General features: G+C 45.9%; 1 protein-coding gene across 1 annotated transcript in view; it reads right to left on the bottom strand.

Annotated features, from left to right (window-relative positions):
* MSN (moesin) overlaps positions 1-12,585 on the bottom strand; it is a 47,486-nt gene extending 34,901 nt beyond the window's left edge. The window contains exon 1 of the mRNA XM_056359701.1: positions 12,458-12,585. Coding sequence (XP_056215676.1) covers positions 12,458-12,469 — 12 coding nt within the window. The 5' untranslated portion in view covers positions 12,470-12,585. The remainder of the gene's footprint in view (positions 1-12,457) is intronic.
* Between the last annotated feature and the right edge of the window lie 4,536 nt (positions 12,586-17,121).

The raw sequence follows: 17,121 nt of genomic DNA, 5'->3' as shown, positions 1-17,121 counted from the left end.
ATTTCACTGGGAAGTCCTCTATGACAAACATTTCTGAGACCATACCATTTGCAAAGAGATGAGGAAAAACCTGAAAGGACAAAGTAATGCAGCACAGTCCCAAGACACAAAGGAAGCCACATAACATGCACCCCTCCTCCAAACTGAGGGAACCAGCTTACTGAGAAGCAAGCCATGATGCAGCGAATCTTAAATTTGAAATACATTATACTAATTTGAGGGGTTCTGCATAAAAAGAACAAGACACCCACCAACCAGCTTTTATTGCAGCATGAAAGAGATGCGGCTGGTCACCTCCTCTGACTAAGCACTTGGTGATTAGTGGCAGAAGAGAGGTAATTGGTGCACAGAGGTGAATCAAGTACAGAGCAAGCTACAAAGCTGATGTATTAAATTTGTCAGAACTGAAACAGCAAAGGAGCAGGGCAACAGTTTGTCAGATTTCTAGTTGATTTAGCATTTGTCAGAACAAAACTAAGATAGCATCACATTTCCTGTGCATGATGCCGAAGCAAGTATTGTTCAGGACATCTCCAGTTGATTGCTCTGATCTTGCAGTGACTTTGAAGTTAGTCCTTCTACTTGCTCTATCTTTTGATAGAGAGATTCAAGACAGACACTAGAGTGATATGCTCTTACAGCTGAAAATGCTGACATATCCTCATGCAAAAAAGTTCTCTACCCTAATCTGTTGGGTGTACAGAGGGATATTCAAACTGAGCATAATATGTTACATTGCAGACTGCAGTCAACCTTCAACTTGAGATGTTAGTAACAAACCAGAGAGCAAGGAAAAAAAAAAAAACCAAAAACAAAGACAACGAAGGTTTTTGAGCTTGAACTAGCTTCCACATTTATGGCTGTCAACACAACACTCTAGGTATACATTGTGCCCATCAGCACTGAAGACACCAATGTCTACAAATTTCACGTAACCTGAAGCAGTTACAGTAGCAAGTCATTAAAAGGAAAGCAAAAAAATTCTGAGTCTTTGGGAGCATACTGCTAGACCTTACCGCTTCCCAGTTTGTCACAGCTGGGTCAGAATACCATCAGTATGAGGTGCAATTTAGTGCTTTAAAAAAAAAAAAATTACATCAAGTTGGTAGTAAACACTTTTTGATTTTTTTTTTATTTTATTTTTTTAACACCAGGTTCAGGTAACAGAGGATCCTTGCTTTTGGAGCAAAGGACTAACCTTCTAGCAGCAAGGAAAGCTTGTTATCTCAGTATTCCAGGAAACAGTAAGTTACAGTCCAGCTTCTGTAACAAAGGCAGCACAACAGAGCTGCAGGCTGGAGGACTGAGACACATAGCTTATTCCAAGTGTTTTCCTGGTTTAGTGATAAAGTGTTTTATGGTGCTGAGTAAGAACGTTCTCAAAGCCTAATACCTTCCCAACCACAGATTCAGAGCTCTCCTGTATTCTAAGTAATACTAGCCTTTTCTGACCCCATTATTCAAGCTACTAATAACCTTACAGTTTTTGAGGCTGCTCACAAAATGAGCAGTCTTGTCACAGTTCATTCATACAGCAGCTTCTGGTTCTCTAGGAGATTGTGAATATTGCCTAGAATATAATCATTTTACTGCTCTTCGCTTCCTGTATTTCACCAATGCAAACAAATTCACACATTAAGTGCTCCTTGGTGAAAAATACAGATATTGCAACAAAAAATCCAGTTGTTCACACAGCACATTTTCAGAAATAAAATGGTTTCTCAGCTTGAGTTCTGATTCTTCACTGAGGATTAACTGTAGCCACAGAGCGCTGAATACAGCCAGACACTGGATTCAATACATCTCTGCTAGAGTTCTTATTATCTACCCCAATAAAACAAATGAACTAGTCCACTTTTGAAAAAGTGATTTTAAGTTTCCTACATATAAAGATATATGTAGGGGCAAATGAAATAACCAGATGTTGGCAAAATAGTTATTGATGTTCAAGCTTTTGACCTCATCTCCGAGCATGGCGTTATCTTAACATTTGGTATGTAACATATAGTAGATACAAACAGTAAACTGGAAAGGCAACAGCTCTCTTAGACACGCTGCGCAGTGTCTCCATTAATGAATGCTGTCAAACAAAACTTAGTGGAATACATGAATATCATGAGTAACATAACCTAGTGTCATCCTGAAAGGACAACTTGGGGGTTGGTATACCCGTTGTCCCCAACAAAAACACACACACACAAACCACACACCAAGCCAACCTGCGTCATGATGTTGCACGCTGTTATTACTTAGACACAGAGTATTCTATTATCTCAGCTGCATCATAAGCTACAATACAAGCAAGTTTCTTTCACCCCATCTAGCTTTCCAGGTAATTTTGCTTTCCTGGCATATAGTTACTAGAAGATCTGGTTTAGTGGTCAGATACCAACTAATTAGTTGGGTGCTATTGAAAGGCATTTAAAGGACAAGGCAATCATCAGGCACAGTCAACATGAGTTCACAAAGGGAAAGGCCTAACTAATTTTATATCCTTCTATGATAACATCAACCACCTAAAGGACAAAGGGAAGGTAGTGGATGCAGGGTTTGTTGGATTTTGGCAAGGCTTTTGACACTGTCCCTCACAGCATCCTTCTGGACCAGCTGTCCAACTGTGCGATGAGCAGAGGTTTACAGTGCACTGGGTGAAGAAATGGCTGGAAAGCACGGCTTAAAGGGCTTCAGTGAATGGGGCTACACCTGGCTGGCAGCTGGTCACCAGTGGTGCTCCTCAGAGCTCAATCCTAGAGCCAGTGCTGTTCAATATTCTTATCAATGATCTGGCTGCTGGAGTTGAATGCACCATTAGCAAGTTTGCTGATGATATCAAACCAGAAGATGCTACTGGGTCTTTCAAGGGCCAGAAGGCCTTGCAGAGGGACCTAGGTAGATTAGAGCATTGGGCAGTCATCAATGGCATGAAATTTAACAAGAACAAATGCCAGATTCTGCACCTGGGATGGAGGAGCATGGGGCACAAGTCTAAAATGGGAGAGGAGCAGCCAGAGATCAGCCCTACAAAAAGGGACATGGGGGTGCTGGTCAGCAGCAGCTCATAAGGGGCCAGCAGCAAGCCCTAGCACTAGGAGTGCAAACTGCACCCTGTGGGGCATCAGACACTGCAGAGCAAGCCAGTCAAGAAAGGGGACTGTCCCTAAGCACTCAGCATTGGGCAGCCTCATCTTCAGCACTGCACACGATGCTGGGCCCCACCATTTAAGTATGTGGAGGTGCTGGAGCGCATCCAGAGGGCTGGAAGGTATGTCCCATGGGAAACAGCTGAGCACGCTGGGTTTGTCTCGTTTGGAGAGGAGGTGGCTGAGGAATGACCTTGTTGCTCTCCGCAGCTTCCTGAGGAGGACACATGGAGTGGGAGGTGCTGAGCTCTTCTCCCTGGGATCCAGGGTCTGGACACCTGGGAATGGTTCAAAGCTGCACAGGGGGAGGCTTAGTCTGGACATGAGGAAGCATTTCCTTAGAGAGAGGGTGGTCAGACATTGGAACAGAGAGCTGGTCAATGCCGCAAGCCTGGCAGTGTTTAGGAGGCATTTGGACAATGCCCTTAATACTACACTTTGACTTTTGGTCAGCCTGAGGGGGTCAGGCAGCTGGACAGGATGGTCATTTTAGGTCCCTTCCAATTGAAACATTCTTTTTATTTTTGTGATGGACAGTCCTATCTATTTCTTTTAGAGCCCAACAAAAAGGTAAAAAACCATTTTGTATATTGCAGGCACACTGAACAGAAAAATAGTTTCATTACAGGACGAAATCCCTCACAAGTTAAAAGCTCTTACCCAACCTAACACAGAAAAACTTCATCTCCTTTGAAGGAAGCTACAGAAACCAAGTTCACTGGGAACCTTTAACTTTCCAGTTTCCACCTTTAGAAAGCTACTCTAACAATCTTGAAGCTGTATATTCAAGATAAAATATGAAAGCAAGAAGAAACTCACCATGAAAGTAAATGAGCATATCTGAAACTATATCCATGCCTTCAATATCCAACATGTTAGCAGATGAAAATTCTTGTTTAAAATAAGGGGAAAGGAAGGACAAGAGTGGAAGTTTTCTTTTAGTTTAAATTCAATGTCTACCATCTCCATACAACTGAAACAAATGTTAAGCATACTTACTATTACAAAAATGAAAAAATTTTATCTCCTGACCCTTTCTTGACCAATTATCAGCATTACTTTTCTAACACTAAAAAAAAAAAAAAAAAGGAGAAAGAAAAAAAAAAATGTATCTGGAGCACCAGTTCTTACTCAGTTTTCCTCACAGATACACCATTGGTCAACAACTGCAAGAACCACCTCTTCCACACATGGAGGAAGAAAGCATTTCTAAATAGGTCTGTACAAAGACTTCTATGCCAAATGCCTCTTGCTAACTTACATATTAACAGGTCAAACATTCACAAAGTGTCTGCTTAATTTATCAGTAAGTAAAGCCTTTCTTTTATTGTACATGTACAAATCGCTCCTTCTTTATCATTTCTAACTAGAATTCCAAGGATGCCAGTGAGATGTCATACTAACAGGATTGTTTTCACGTAAGAGGATGTATTGGACCACCAAGTACGGTGTGGGTTTTGTATCATCACTTTTTTATTGGGCAACATGATATTGCTAGAATTTGTCAGCAGTGGAACTGCCTTACTTCCTTACAGAGTGCTTTCAGAACCATTTGCTGCCATTCTGCAAGTCCTGGGGATTACAATCATTTTAGGATGATATAAAGTTCTGGATTTTAGTAGAGACAAAAACATGCAACCAGAACACTCCTGTTCATCCAGCAGCCAGCCTGAATAAAAATGTTGTTTTTTAAGGAAACAGACTTTTTAATTCACTCTTCCAGAATAGCATATTTAAAGGGTGAAAAAAGTTATACCTTAGTATTCTTAGAGACATTATGAACAAAAAGCCACACCTCAGGGGATGTTGAAAAAGCCTTGGCACTCTAATAACTTGTCTGGCAGCTAATTTTTTGCTCTGTAACCAAACACAGAATTAATAAAGTTCAGTACAGTTTAAAAGCTATGGCAAGTAAAGATTTAGCCTAGAACTTCATGCCTTACTAGCCTGTGTTGCATAAAACCAAATACATTAAATGCTGTGACTATGTGATTGATCAGACTGCAATGGCAATTTTTTTCCTGTACTTAGTCACTTTCCCACCATAACCAGGTCTCCCAATCCAGAGGGGAAAAAAGGTTTTAAGTCAGAAGGGCTTATTACAGAGAAGAGGACAAATCAGTGATATACAGATGGACAAGAATGGCTCCTGGCTACAGGAAATTATCAGTTTTGTTTTCCAGGTATTTTCTTTTTAAAGCATCTAAAGGCATAAAACTGCAGAATAGCAGTTCTTCAATATGCTGCACACAAGATTCTCTAACATTGACTTAACCTGCTGTCCCCTAAAGAAAAACAAAACAAAAAAACCCACAAGACTTTACAGTATTCACCCTCCAGTACAGTGAAGTCTGCTCTCCTGAGGAGCCTTCCTCTAAGAAACAAGCTGACCAACAGAACTAGAAACTTGCAAGAGAGCATAGATCTGCCTGCACCCACACATACCACGCCATTCTTATTCACTACTTCAGTTACCCTTTCTGATCTCTCCTGAGATTTCGTTTTCCTCTACACAGAATCACTGCTGGCAGAGAGAGGAGTTTGTCTCTTCCCCCTCCTAGTCAGTCATCTCATTCTTGCCAAATTGCACGTTTCTCTAGGGAGCAGATCAGATTCAGAGCTTTTTCATTCATTCCTCCATTAGGGGCACCCCTGTGCTTTTGTCTGTAGCTATTCATCAACCAGCAATGGCCAAGGGAAACCTAGCGTGGCCAAATGCTCCTCTTTCTTCGCCTGGGAATGGGATAAGAACCAAACATCATTCCCTCACCCAAACTTCGTATTTTTTAATAGGTTCCTCAGAACAACTACAGCTTCAGAGATGTTGTAACAGCTAGGAAAAAGCATTTTGCAGGCATCATACCATTAAAAATCTCTTAAAATAGTGTTTTCTCCCCATTTAATATTAAGTTCAACAAGCTGCTATACAAGGGCCAGCCATTTATGACTGCCCCAGTGCTCCATCACAGGATCACACATTCATACAAGTGAAGAGCTCCTTTCACAGCTGCACAGGAAGGAAGCAGCACTAGATCACCTACACCTCTGTATTCACAGTGGCTGTAGCCACAATTGTCTCTTGTCAATATAAGGCCCAAACCTCTGCAATTTCAGGTTTTAAACCTCCAGTTACAGCTGATCCTGTGGTTTTATAACCACCAAGCCTGTCAGTGACTGTCTCTTCCTACATCCCTGCCAAGTATTTGCTGCACAATCTTTTAAACTTTACATCAAGAGTCAACACTAGCTACTGGAGTTAGAAGGGTGGGTTTTATGCCTGCAGGTTCCAAAACACTTGAAAGCTCCACCTAGAAACAACCACAGAAGCGTTACAGAGAGGTTTGCCCAGAAGAGTAGCCTTCCTCGAATCTAGAGACTTCAGCCTGCTTTAGAAGTTTCAGATGGGAGAAAAACAAACTCCTTTGATGCAGTATGATTGGCTGCACCATGCAAATCCCTGCTGTTCCCAAACACCCCTAGGGAAAAGCAAGCAATTAACTGGCTGCTTACTAGTGCTCCTAATTTACATCAGTTAATTGCCCTGGATTATTCCTGGGCAGGGAGAGATTTCCTCTTTTCCAATAGTGTGTCTGCAACAGCAGAGACTTCTCGCAGGGCGATGCTGATTTCTAGGATAATCATTCGACAGACAAACAAGTCACCGGGGGGGGGGGGGGGGGGGCGGGCGGGGAAATACGGGGACGACGACGACGACTGACACACCCGAGGAGTTAAGTGTTGAGATTTTGAATCACTTTCTCAGGCAGAGCCCACTGTAGTCCTAGGAACAGCGATTAAGCACAGATAACAGCTTTATTGTGCAAATTCAGAGAGGCCCTCTCCCTGCACAGAAGGCGGGGGGGGGGGGGGGGGGGGGGGGCGGGCGGGCGCGCGCTGGGGGTGAAGAAGGAAAAAAAAAATAAAAAAAAAAATCAGCCAAATAAGGCTGAGCTGCAGCAAGCCAGGAAAGAGTCCAGGAGATGACGTCGCCAGAGGAAGCTTTTAGTCAGTTTCCCTTATAAACTGGCGCAGGGCCAGAGCTACCTCTTCCAGAGGGGTTTTCTGTGAAAGCCTCAGTTGATCAGCAAGGCCAAGCAGAGCCCAGCCGCTCAGCCAGGGCCCTGTTCCCCCTGCACGCCCAGCTTCCCGAGAAGCAAAAGCAGAAGGTGCTTGAATAGTGCCGTTTCGGTTCTCCAGCTGGCTTTCACGTTGCTACCTTGGGAGCGCAGCGAGCTCTGCGCAGGAGGACTGCGCTTCAGACCAGACATTATACATAAAAAAACTGAAACAAGTTTCCTCTAGAGGCAGTGATGCCATTTCCTGTCAAAAAAAGGAGTCCATATTAAGAAATCTTATGAACTATCCTCACGAGAACAGCAACTGTAATTAACCTTCAGGGGCGATTAATCAGACGAGGCAGATCACCCCAAGGAAAGCACGGCAACCCCTCACAGGTCCAAAGAAGGTACCACCTGTAAGTGCTAAGGGGACAGGGTATCTGCAAGAAGTGAGTGACAACCAACCCCTGACACTAGGCACTCTTTTCCTTACAGGATTCTTACAGCAGAAGCAGCAGACCTAAAGCTTTCCCTGGCCTCCTTTTATTCTGTGCACCCCACCAACCTACTTCTTGCTCATCTGCCTCAAGCAACAAATCAAGAGGTCAAAAGCAAGAGAAAGGACTCAGCTAATTCTCTAGAATCTCTGGTAGGCACTCTTATGCCTAACACTGTCACATTAAAGTTTTAAGAACTGGATCATGATGAACAATTCAGACCAGGGACTCAGAACAGTTCCTGCTCACTACAGTCTGAAGCCGCTGTAACTGATGTTTTCTGCGCAATGCTACCAGTTAGGCCCAAGGCTTGCCGTAACAAGGGGAAGCAAGATTTTATCAATATATAAAAACAAAGTTAATGCTAGTTTATCAATGGTGTTCTTTAAACTCCTCATCTAACTTTAACAGAGAGGGCCCAGAAGTACGTACCAAACAGAAGCTTCTGCTCACTATCAGGCTTAACTGCTTTATCAGCACAAGGGGTAAGACCTTACTATTCTTGCAGGATCTAGGCACCAAGCTGATGAACACAATACAAGCCTGGGAGTAAAGGCCTTTTCTGTTTTGTAAAATCCCATGGTAGGTGTAAAGCTACATATAATTCAGATAGTTCATTGTATACCGGTCCAGTAGTTTACCTGGTTCCACTGTACACTCAGCATGTTTTAGCTGATGTTGCTTCTGAAGTACAAAGTCATCTGAAATTCACCAACAGCGGCAACACAGATTTCTATATAAAGCAATGTCTTTGTGAGTTCCCAAACACACCTTTTTACAGCAACTCCATGTATCTGATAGGCAAGCTCAATTCATTGTACCTTTCTTCTAATGCTAAGAAGCTAGCACCAGTGTCACAACAAAGTCTGTCTTAACTTTGATCAGCACTGCCAAGCTTCCCAAGTTGTACTGAGTAAGGCAGAGGGGGAGATAAAACACCAAAGGATTGGTCCTCAGGTAAGACAGAAGGCATACGGAATGCTCATGGCACAGCAGGATCCAAACCCTGAGCATCAAAAGAAAAGTGTCCATCCATCACAAGTCATGGTTTCTGTCACTGTACACCCTTCCCCCTCAGCTTTCAAGACTTCTTGGCAAATTACACACACACACAAAAATAACTAAATAAAATCACCCAAACAAGTGTAGCACTCTGCTCATAGGTGCCATCTTATCGCAGCATTTGGTAGCAAGTAGCTACACATACAGAAATCAATCAGAAGACTGATACCTACCTCAGTCTCTCACTTACCTTTCTCCTAACCCAACCTACTCAGTTCCAAAGAACAGAGTGAGATATGCTTCAAGGACCTCTGGAGCCCAACTGGGAATCAGGACCATCAGTTTAAGCTACAGACAGGGTCCCTGAGGGCCCTGATGGCTATTGCTACACCAAGTTTTAGAAGTATTAAGGGAAAAGGCAACAGCAGAAGACTTGTTCAAAAAATTCCTAACTGGCATCATAGAACTGAGACCTATGAATCTTACTGTTCTTTTGTGCTGAAGATTTCATGCTTGTCCAAGCTGATTTTCTCTGCAGTAACTTTGTCCTAGAAACCTGGAGATTTATGTTCTGAACAGAAACACTTAGTTCTGCTAATACAATAAGAGGAGTCCAAATTTCATTATACCTTAGTTTGAAGGTTTCTGTGTTCGTGAGATCAGCTCTCATTAAACCCATTTCTCTACAATGACTAACTAGAGACTACATTACATAGGAATGCTCAAGTCCTAGTGATAGGACAGCTGAATGCACACCTCATACATGACAGCTGCTCACGTTTCAAGTCCAGCAGCCTATCCATTCATATAGCCACAAAGTAAGTACATTCATTCATAGGCAAAATAGTTAATGAATCCCGATAAGAGAAGTGCTGCTTTTTCCTAACAGCTGAAACCACAGTAAAGCATCAGCCCATGAAATGGGCATGACCGGTACAAAAAAAGGTCACTTTCCCTCCCACTCCTCCCATTAAGATGGTTTTTGTAATACTGAAGTTCAAGTTGGGTTTGGACTAGCCATCAACATGACAGCTCATTCACTTCCATCAAGATCTGGAACCGAGCATGACTTCCAACTCTGTACAGGCTGAAATGAATCAGTGAGACCAGGACTCTAGTCAGTAAGCATGAGATCAGAACCTACTCACACCCAACAAACAGACTTCTCACAGCTGGAGGAGAGACTTTTCAGAGCTTGACGATGGCTTCCAAGAGGCATCTTAGCACACCACTGTTTCCACCCCTCCGCAATACAAAGCGTGGGGAGAATTATATGCCCTCTTTGGTGTGTGCTTTAACTGTTTAGATCTTGCAAACTTTTCAGAACAAAAAAACCCTATAAACCAGAAGTGGCTGCATACCTGTAAGATCACTCCAGACAAAACAGTGAAGCTTTCCTGCTGAGAGCATGGTGGGATCAGTAGGCTGATCTCTGATGGACTTCCTAGGTAGTCTGCAAGGCCTCCAGCAACCAAACCCCCCAAACACAGTCGGTATGCTTCACAATAGCAAATCATGTGCCACTGGTTCAAAGGTTACCAGAGTGAATCTTGGATTCCTATTAATAGCGCACCAAAGCATACTGCCACTTGTAGCAAATCTCATGCAGCAAAATGGCAATCTCTATCTAGATGTGTTAACGTTTAGCCTAGCTTAGTGAGGAGTAGGGACTCAGAACTCAACAGGTTTTGCTGCACAAGCCACGCAGCAGCGTGTTCTGTAAGCTTGGCAAGATGAATGATAAGAGCTACCAAACACTTTAGACACAAATGTTTTTCCTGCCCAGCCAGAACTGTTCCCTGGAACACTTCCTCCATCTGTCTTCTTCACAATGGATTTATTTTTGTGATGAAGCCCACATATAGCTACATCTAACTGCTCAAGTTCCACCTACATTTGACCTTGACGGAGGAGTCTCACTTGCAGTTTACTGTTTTGTTAATTAAGTAGCTATTAACAAATCTTAAGCTAACACACCAGCAGTCATGTTTCTTTCACATGAAGAACTGATTTCACAGTTATGCCAGCATATCCTGTTCCTGCAAACCACAGCTTGAGAAATAATGTTTAAAGTATTATTTCAGTTGGGTCCACAACTAGGGCAGATGGGGCAGGAAACCAAAGGCTGATATAGCAGGAGGCCTGCAGCTCTGCACCTCAGCATGCGTGCACACAACTGAAGCGTGTTCCGCAGTGCCTGTGGTGTGCAACACACAGCACCACAGCAAACCACTTGCATTAGAGATGTTTTAAAAGGTTCTGAAAGCAGAACTGCTCTGTCAGATCCAGAAAGCAGCAGGCTGAGAAGGCAAACCCAGCCCAGGGTGTGTCTGCAGATGGAAAGGCTGCCACCAGCACCTTGTAGCAAGCGCAGAGTCCCAGCAATTGGGCTCAGGCTGTTAGCGGAAGTTCTGCCTCACAAGCATATGCAGGACTTCTGGGCTGATACACACTAAAAGGAGCTGCTCCTCACAACACCAAACTCTCTAGCTAAAAGGCCTCAACTGCACGTTACATGGAAGTCCCACAACCTGAGCTACTTCTGTTATTCTTGCTGAACTTGTTGCCTGTATTTGTATTTATTTTTAGGGAGTGAAGATTTACATCAGTGCTGATATTTGAAGAAAGGCCTTTCTAAAGTTTCAGAAAATGGCATCTTACCTTCTCCTTGGCTTAAGGCTGATATAATTTAGATGTTGATGTTTAAAAAAATAATCCAGCTACTGTCGCAGAGAGCTGGCGTTTAAGACAGCAGGAAAGGCAGAAGTCAGTCAGACAGGCGTTTAGTATCTATTTCAAAGTAATAAAATTAAACTAGCTGTTAAAAAAAATATAACCGGGGTGGATTCCATTTCGACTTCCACTGGCATAGGGGTGGGGTTTTGTTTCCGGTGTTTTTTTCTTTTTCTCCCCTTTACATAAACCACAGACTCTTAGCTTAAACATTAGATATTCTCAGGCGTTCCAGATCACTCCCAGTGAGGTAACATCCAGAGCCTTCCAGCCTGCTCCTTCCTGTTTTATCAATGACAGGCTAGGACCAATTCTTTGAGGAGAAATTAAATGGAAAAACCCCATGCTCCTCATTAGTCACCGATCTCCTGCTGCGAGAAGGGAGAGTCAAGTACGGGCTTGACCAGACTTCTCTGAAGCACCAAGATCTCTCCAGCCAAGAAATACCTTGAGTCAAGCTGGGACAAGGCTCCCTAGCAACTCAAGCTGACTAATTACGAGTTGTGAAAGCCCGATCTTCTCCCGGGCGCAGCACAGAGGCGGCAGCCATGGCCTTCACTCACCGCCCTCCGGGCCCCGCGGAGCTCCCGCGCTCCGAGGCGACCGCACGGCCCCGGCCCCGCAGGGCGCTGCCCGCCACGCCGTTACACAGCCCAGGCGGGCCCCGGCCCGGCCCCGCAGGGCGCTGCCCGCCACGCCGTTACACAGCCCAGGCGGGCCCCGGCCCGGCCCCTCGGGCGGCGGGCGGGGAGCGGCCGGGGAGGGGAGGGGAAGCACAAGATGGAGGGGCTGGCGGCTCCCCGCCCGACCGCTGCCCTCCTTCCCCCTCTCCTCTCTGCCGCCGGGCCGAGCCGCCGGCGCCTCCCGCGCCTCGCCGCCGGGCGGGCCGCAGGCGGGAGGGGCCCGCCCGAGGCCGCCACCGTCCTCTCCCGCCGCCAGGCCCGGCCGCCGCCACACCAGCCCCGGGCGCCGGCCCCGCTCGGCCACCGCCGAGAGCCGCCAACGCAGCCGAGCCCCCCACACCCACCGTTTTCGGCATCTTCCCGGCGGACTGGGCACGGCAGGTCGCTCCTCCGACGCCGGTGGTGCTCTCCGCGGGCTCCGCACTACTTCTAACGGGACTCCGCGCCGCGCCTTTCCCGGCTCGCCCGCCCGCCCGCCCTGCCGCAAGCCCCGCCCGGCCCCGCCTCCCGACCCGGCCCGGCCCGGGCCGCCCTGCTGGCCCGCCGGCCTGCGGGGCTGCACGCGGAGACACCGGCCCGGCCCCCTGCACCGCCCGGCCCAGCCTCCAGCGCCGGCCTGCGGGACTGGGCGGGCGTCGCCGCCGAGCCGGCGGAGGCCTCGCCGCGGCGGGGGGCGAAGCGTTTGCGGCCGTCCGCGACGCAGCGGCGCCCGGCAAACCGGCAGCAGAGCCCCGCCGGGGCGAAAGCCGGGGGGCTTCCAGCGCCCCAGAGCTGGGTGCTGGGACAGCCGTGAGCGCCGACGTTTATTTGCCTGTCAGGTGCTCCTGGGACTGCTAGGCCTTGCTAAAAGCGTTATTGAAAATAATAACGCTCTTCTGGGGGCGGCTGCGCTGCCTGCAGGCCAGAGCACCAAGGGGCGGTGGATCCTTTCGCCCCCCGGTCGGCCACAGCCGGGCGCGCTCGGGGCGCGGCTGGGGGGGCGCAGTCGGAGGCCCCTCGGTCCTCAGCACATTCAGGGGGCAGCGAGGTTCTGTGGTTCTCGTAGCCCTGCGTTCTGCTGCAGAGCAACATCCAACTCCAGGTGCTGCAAAAACATGAGGGGATGCGGCTCCCGGAGCCTGGCGGGCAAACCGCCGCGCCTCACCACCTGCCTCAGAGCCCCTGTTGTGTCCGGGGGGCGACCCCGCCGCGGGGGTCACGGTCCACAGTCACGGGTGCGAATCGCTCAGGCACGTGCCAGAGCTGCCAGCGCCATCAGTGCCTTGGAACCACTGACCGGGAATCAAGGTCCAGCATGTCCGTAGGGATTTCAGGAAGCCGCCTCATCTCATTTGGGACTTTGAACATAACTGTCAAACAGCGACCCAAGTCCTATTTTCTCCCAGAAAAAAAACAAAAAAGTCATTCATTTTAAAGTTAACAACTTGTGTCCAGAAGAAGGAGATGAAACGTTCTCAACAAGTTCAACGTCTTATTTTTTAAGGACAGTGGAAACCTACCTTCCTGATTCTCTTGAATTTGTGTCTTCTTGCCAAAGGTGCTAAACATTTTCAATCTTTAAGCCATCTCAATTGACAGAAAGACCACGCAGACTAGCTGTACTTCATTCCTACTTTTTTTCCCAGCATGTTGAGTAAATGAAGATTGTTTTAATATGAGAACACATAAATTCAGATGTAAAATAGGAAGAGAGCAAGCCAAACTCTACTAGTACAGACTCCTGCTGAGTAAACTCTTCTTTAATCTTATTACAGAATTCTGCTGGGATTAACATTAAACTGAGGTCTGTTGGGGAATTACATCAGATTCATAATAACACTTTGTACATCTTTAAAAATCGCAGTTCATTCAAAAGATCTCAAAGTGCCTTTTAAATACCCATAATTAAATCCTTGGGGTCTGCAGAAAGGAATTTTTCCCCCAAGGAATAATATTGTTATAAATGTATATGTAATATAACACAAAGAATTTTTAAACGAGAGGCTTCTGAAATGTGTTGATTTTCTTTTTCAATGTAAGGTTTCCTCACCATGCAGCATTATGTGAGAAAGAGAAAATCCAGAATAGTTCTCACCCTACAAAAAAGAAAAAATAAGTTTGTAAGGGACGCGGCCTTGCCTCACCACAGAATAAACTAGGACTAATTCTAAAGAGAATAATAAAACTATTCCTGTACCCACCTGGTAGGAGATGGAAATGGGGTCCATGAGCTTTGTTTGCTTCATCCGAATATGCAGGTTTCACCTAAACTAGAATCTCTGTGCTGTGTCTACATAGGAAAAAGCATCAGTATAGTTGGATTGGTGTAAATTGGTGTAACTTTTCTACACAAAAAGTCACAGGGTCCCTAAATGCCTGTTCTAAAAACTTGTCTTCATTTTCTGACTTGTTTTTACATAGAGACTGTCTTAGACTCAGTCAAACAAGACTGCTCCGTGAAAGGATTCCACTTGTTTCCTACAGAAACTGATGTTGATGGGGAGAGCTCAATTCTGCTTCTGTTGGGACTTTTATTCCAACATTTCTTGATAAGACTGAGGTAACTGTTTGGAGGATTTAATCATTCTTTATCACGAAGATGATAAAACTTCAGATGATAAAAGTCTAGCTATTCCCTTGCCAAATACATGGAGCCGTAGTTTAGCATCCAGGGACCTAATGTTTTCTTCATAGTTCTAATGACAGGAGCCGTGATGCAAACAAAGCCCCATGCCAGTGAAACAATCAGATCCAAAGCAACTGCATTCCCACTCATAGTGTGCCAGGCATTGCCTGTGTGTACAGGAAGTCACAAACTGTATGTCAAACAGTCTCCAAACAGTCTGAAGGGGTGAGACAAAGCAAGGTGACTTCTACAGCATGACAGCCACTTCTTTCTCACACCAGCCACTTCTCTTGTCCTTCCTCTCTATCACTTGTAGCAGTAGCCAAACAACATACACCATCCATGCCACTTTGAATGACAAGGGTTCCCCGCAACAGGCGCACTAGTCTCTATGCTTTACTTACTCTCCTGTTTCTTCCTTTCCTCTTCCCCATCCCCATTGCAGGAGAGGACAAGACATCTGCAGCATTTGAAAGGCACATTGCTCCAGCTACAGTGTCCCGAGGAATTCCTGCTGCAGAGGTGCTGCACCAAGATCTCGCCTCCCCCACGGACCTCTCCTTTGCCAGCTGCTGAGGAGGACTGGTGCTATCAAGCAGCCGGTTTGCGGTTTGCGGAGCCCCCCCTGCCTGGGCTTGTGTGAAAACAAGCACATCTGTGGATTCCTTGAGAGCCACAGGCAGGGGTTATCTCTCCTCTCGGACTGCAGGATGAGATTCCAAGGTGTAAAAGTGTCAGCTGACTAAAGATCTTCCCTGCAGGAGTCTGTAGAGAGGAGTAACGTTACTCAGGACCTCAAAAATGCTGTTATTTCCAGACTGCTCAGAGCTCAAGTAACATTAAAGTATTTTGGAATTAGATTAGGCCAGGATGACATTAAGCATTCTCCTGGGAGGAGGTCTGGTATTTCACTGAGGATTTATTGTCTTGGTTTCATTTACCTCAAACCTTTTGTAGTAGTACCTTCTTTTAAACAGAAAAAACCATGTAAATTATTTGGTCTGAAATACTAGAATTATTTAGCATGAGCACTTAAACAAGGGGCCATTTTGTCAGCATATAGCTGTTTTGCACTAATGCTGGGTAACTTGAACTGCCCTTTGCATAGCTTTGACAGAAGACAGAGGCCTTGTTCCATCCAGCTTGCTGCAATGTAATTAAAATAAACAAGCAAACACAAAAAAACCCTCAAAGCAAAGGTGTTCCAATACTGGAAAGTGTATTTCAGAGAGCTGAAATAAATTTAGTTTCATTCACATAGCAAAGGGGGGCACAAAATGAAATTGTTACCATAGTATGAGAACTATGCCTTCATCACACAGTAGTCCTGGGTTGTCCTCTATTTAAAATTAACCAGCATGGTTACGAGGTATTCTCTGAATAGCAGGTAAGCTTCTTTCTCTTGCTCTTACGGTTTCCTGCTGCTCAGACTTTAATGCCTACCAGCTGACAGTATGATGCCTTCAACGATGATCTTGTATCATTTCAGTGTTTGATTGTGTTTAGAGGTGAAAAGCATTTTCTCTCCCAAACAAACACAATCCCTATTTACAAACACCCTTGCTTCTTTAACGCCTCTATGCCTTGAGCATCAGGGTAATCTTTTGCTGTGATTCTCAAGCTGGGAGGATGGGAGGGGCAAAGCAAAGGGAGAGCAGTCCACGTCTAGGGAGGCAGGATTTGAAAAGGCTGAGAATAATCCCATTCCCACTCAGCTGCTGGGATGGGCAGAAGCTGATGGAGCCAATGCATGTGTGACCCCGTTTATCTGCCCTCTTTTTTCTTTAGGTCCAGAACATTTAGTGCCTTGGGGCAGCAGTGCACAGGCATGCACAATCTGCTCTGAGACCTTGCTTTATGCCTGCATAACACCGCTCACCGCCCTCTCGCACGCGCACGGAGGCCCGCACAGATGTCCCATCACTTCAACATTCCCAGTCTCAATCTGTCTCCCCTTTGTGCTCATAAACAGCATAGCAAGGCCACTGTGGGAGAGGGAACAGAGTTATTCCTCCCAGAATCACCTACCATAACTAACAGTTATCTCTCTGGAAGCAGCTGCGTGCTCACCCCCCCGCAGCCCTGCCCCTGATGGGGTGGGTGCTTTGGGCTGCAGTGTTTCCAGCTGCAGACAGATGTGGTGTTCAGGCTTTAACTGGGCTGGAGTAAGAAGCTTTCACACATACCCATCGCCACTACCTCTGACTCCCCTGGAGATTACCAGCTCCTCAGCCACCAATCTATGTAAGCAAGCCACATCTACATTAGCTTTTTAGTTCTGATCAGGAGTTTGGTTTTGAAGTTAATTTCATATTTACTGCATTTTGTTTCCCATCACAGTGCAGTCGCATACCTGGTGAACTGAATTCTTTTTGGGTGAAAATAAACCAGAAGATGCGCTGC

Source organism: Falco biarmicus, chromosome 14 (assembly GCF_023638135.1).
Source record: "Falco biarmicus isolate bFalBia1 chromosome 14, bFalBia1.pri, whole genome shotgun sequence".
Classification (NCBI taxonomy): domain Eukaryota; kingdom Metazoa; phylum Chordata; class Aves; order Falconiformes; family Falconidae; genus Falco; species Falco biarmicus.
Note: the sequence above shows the minus strand (reverse complement) of the source record. Positions and strands in the feature narration are given on the sequence as shown.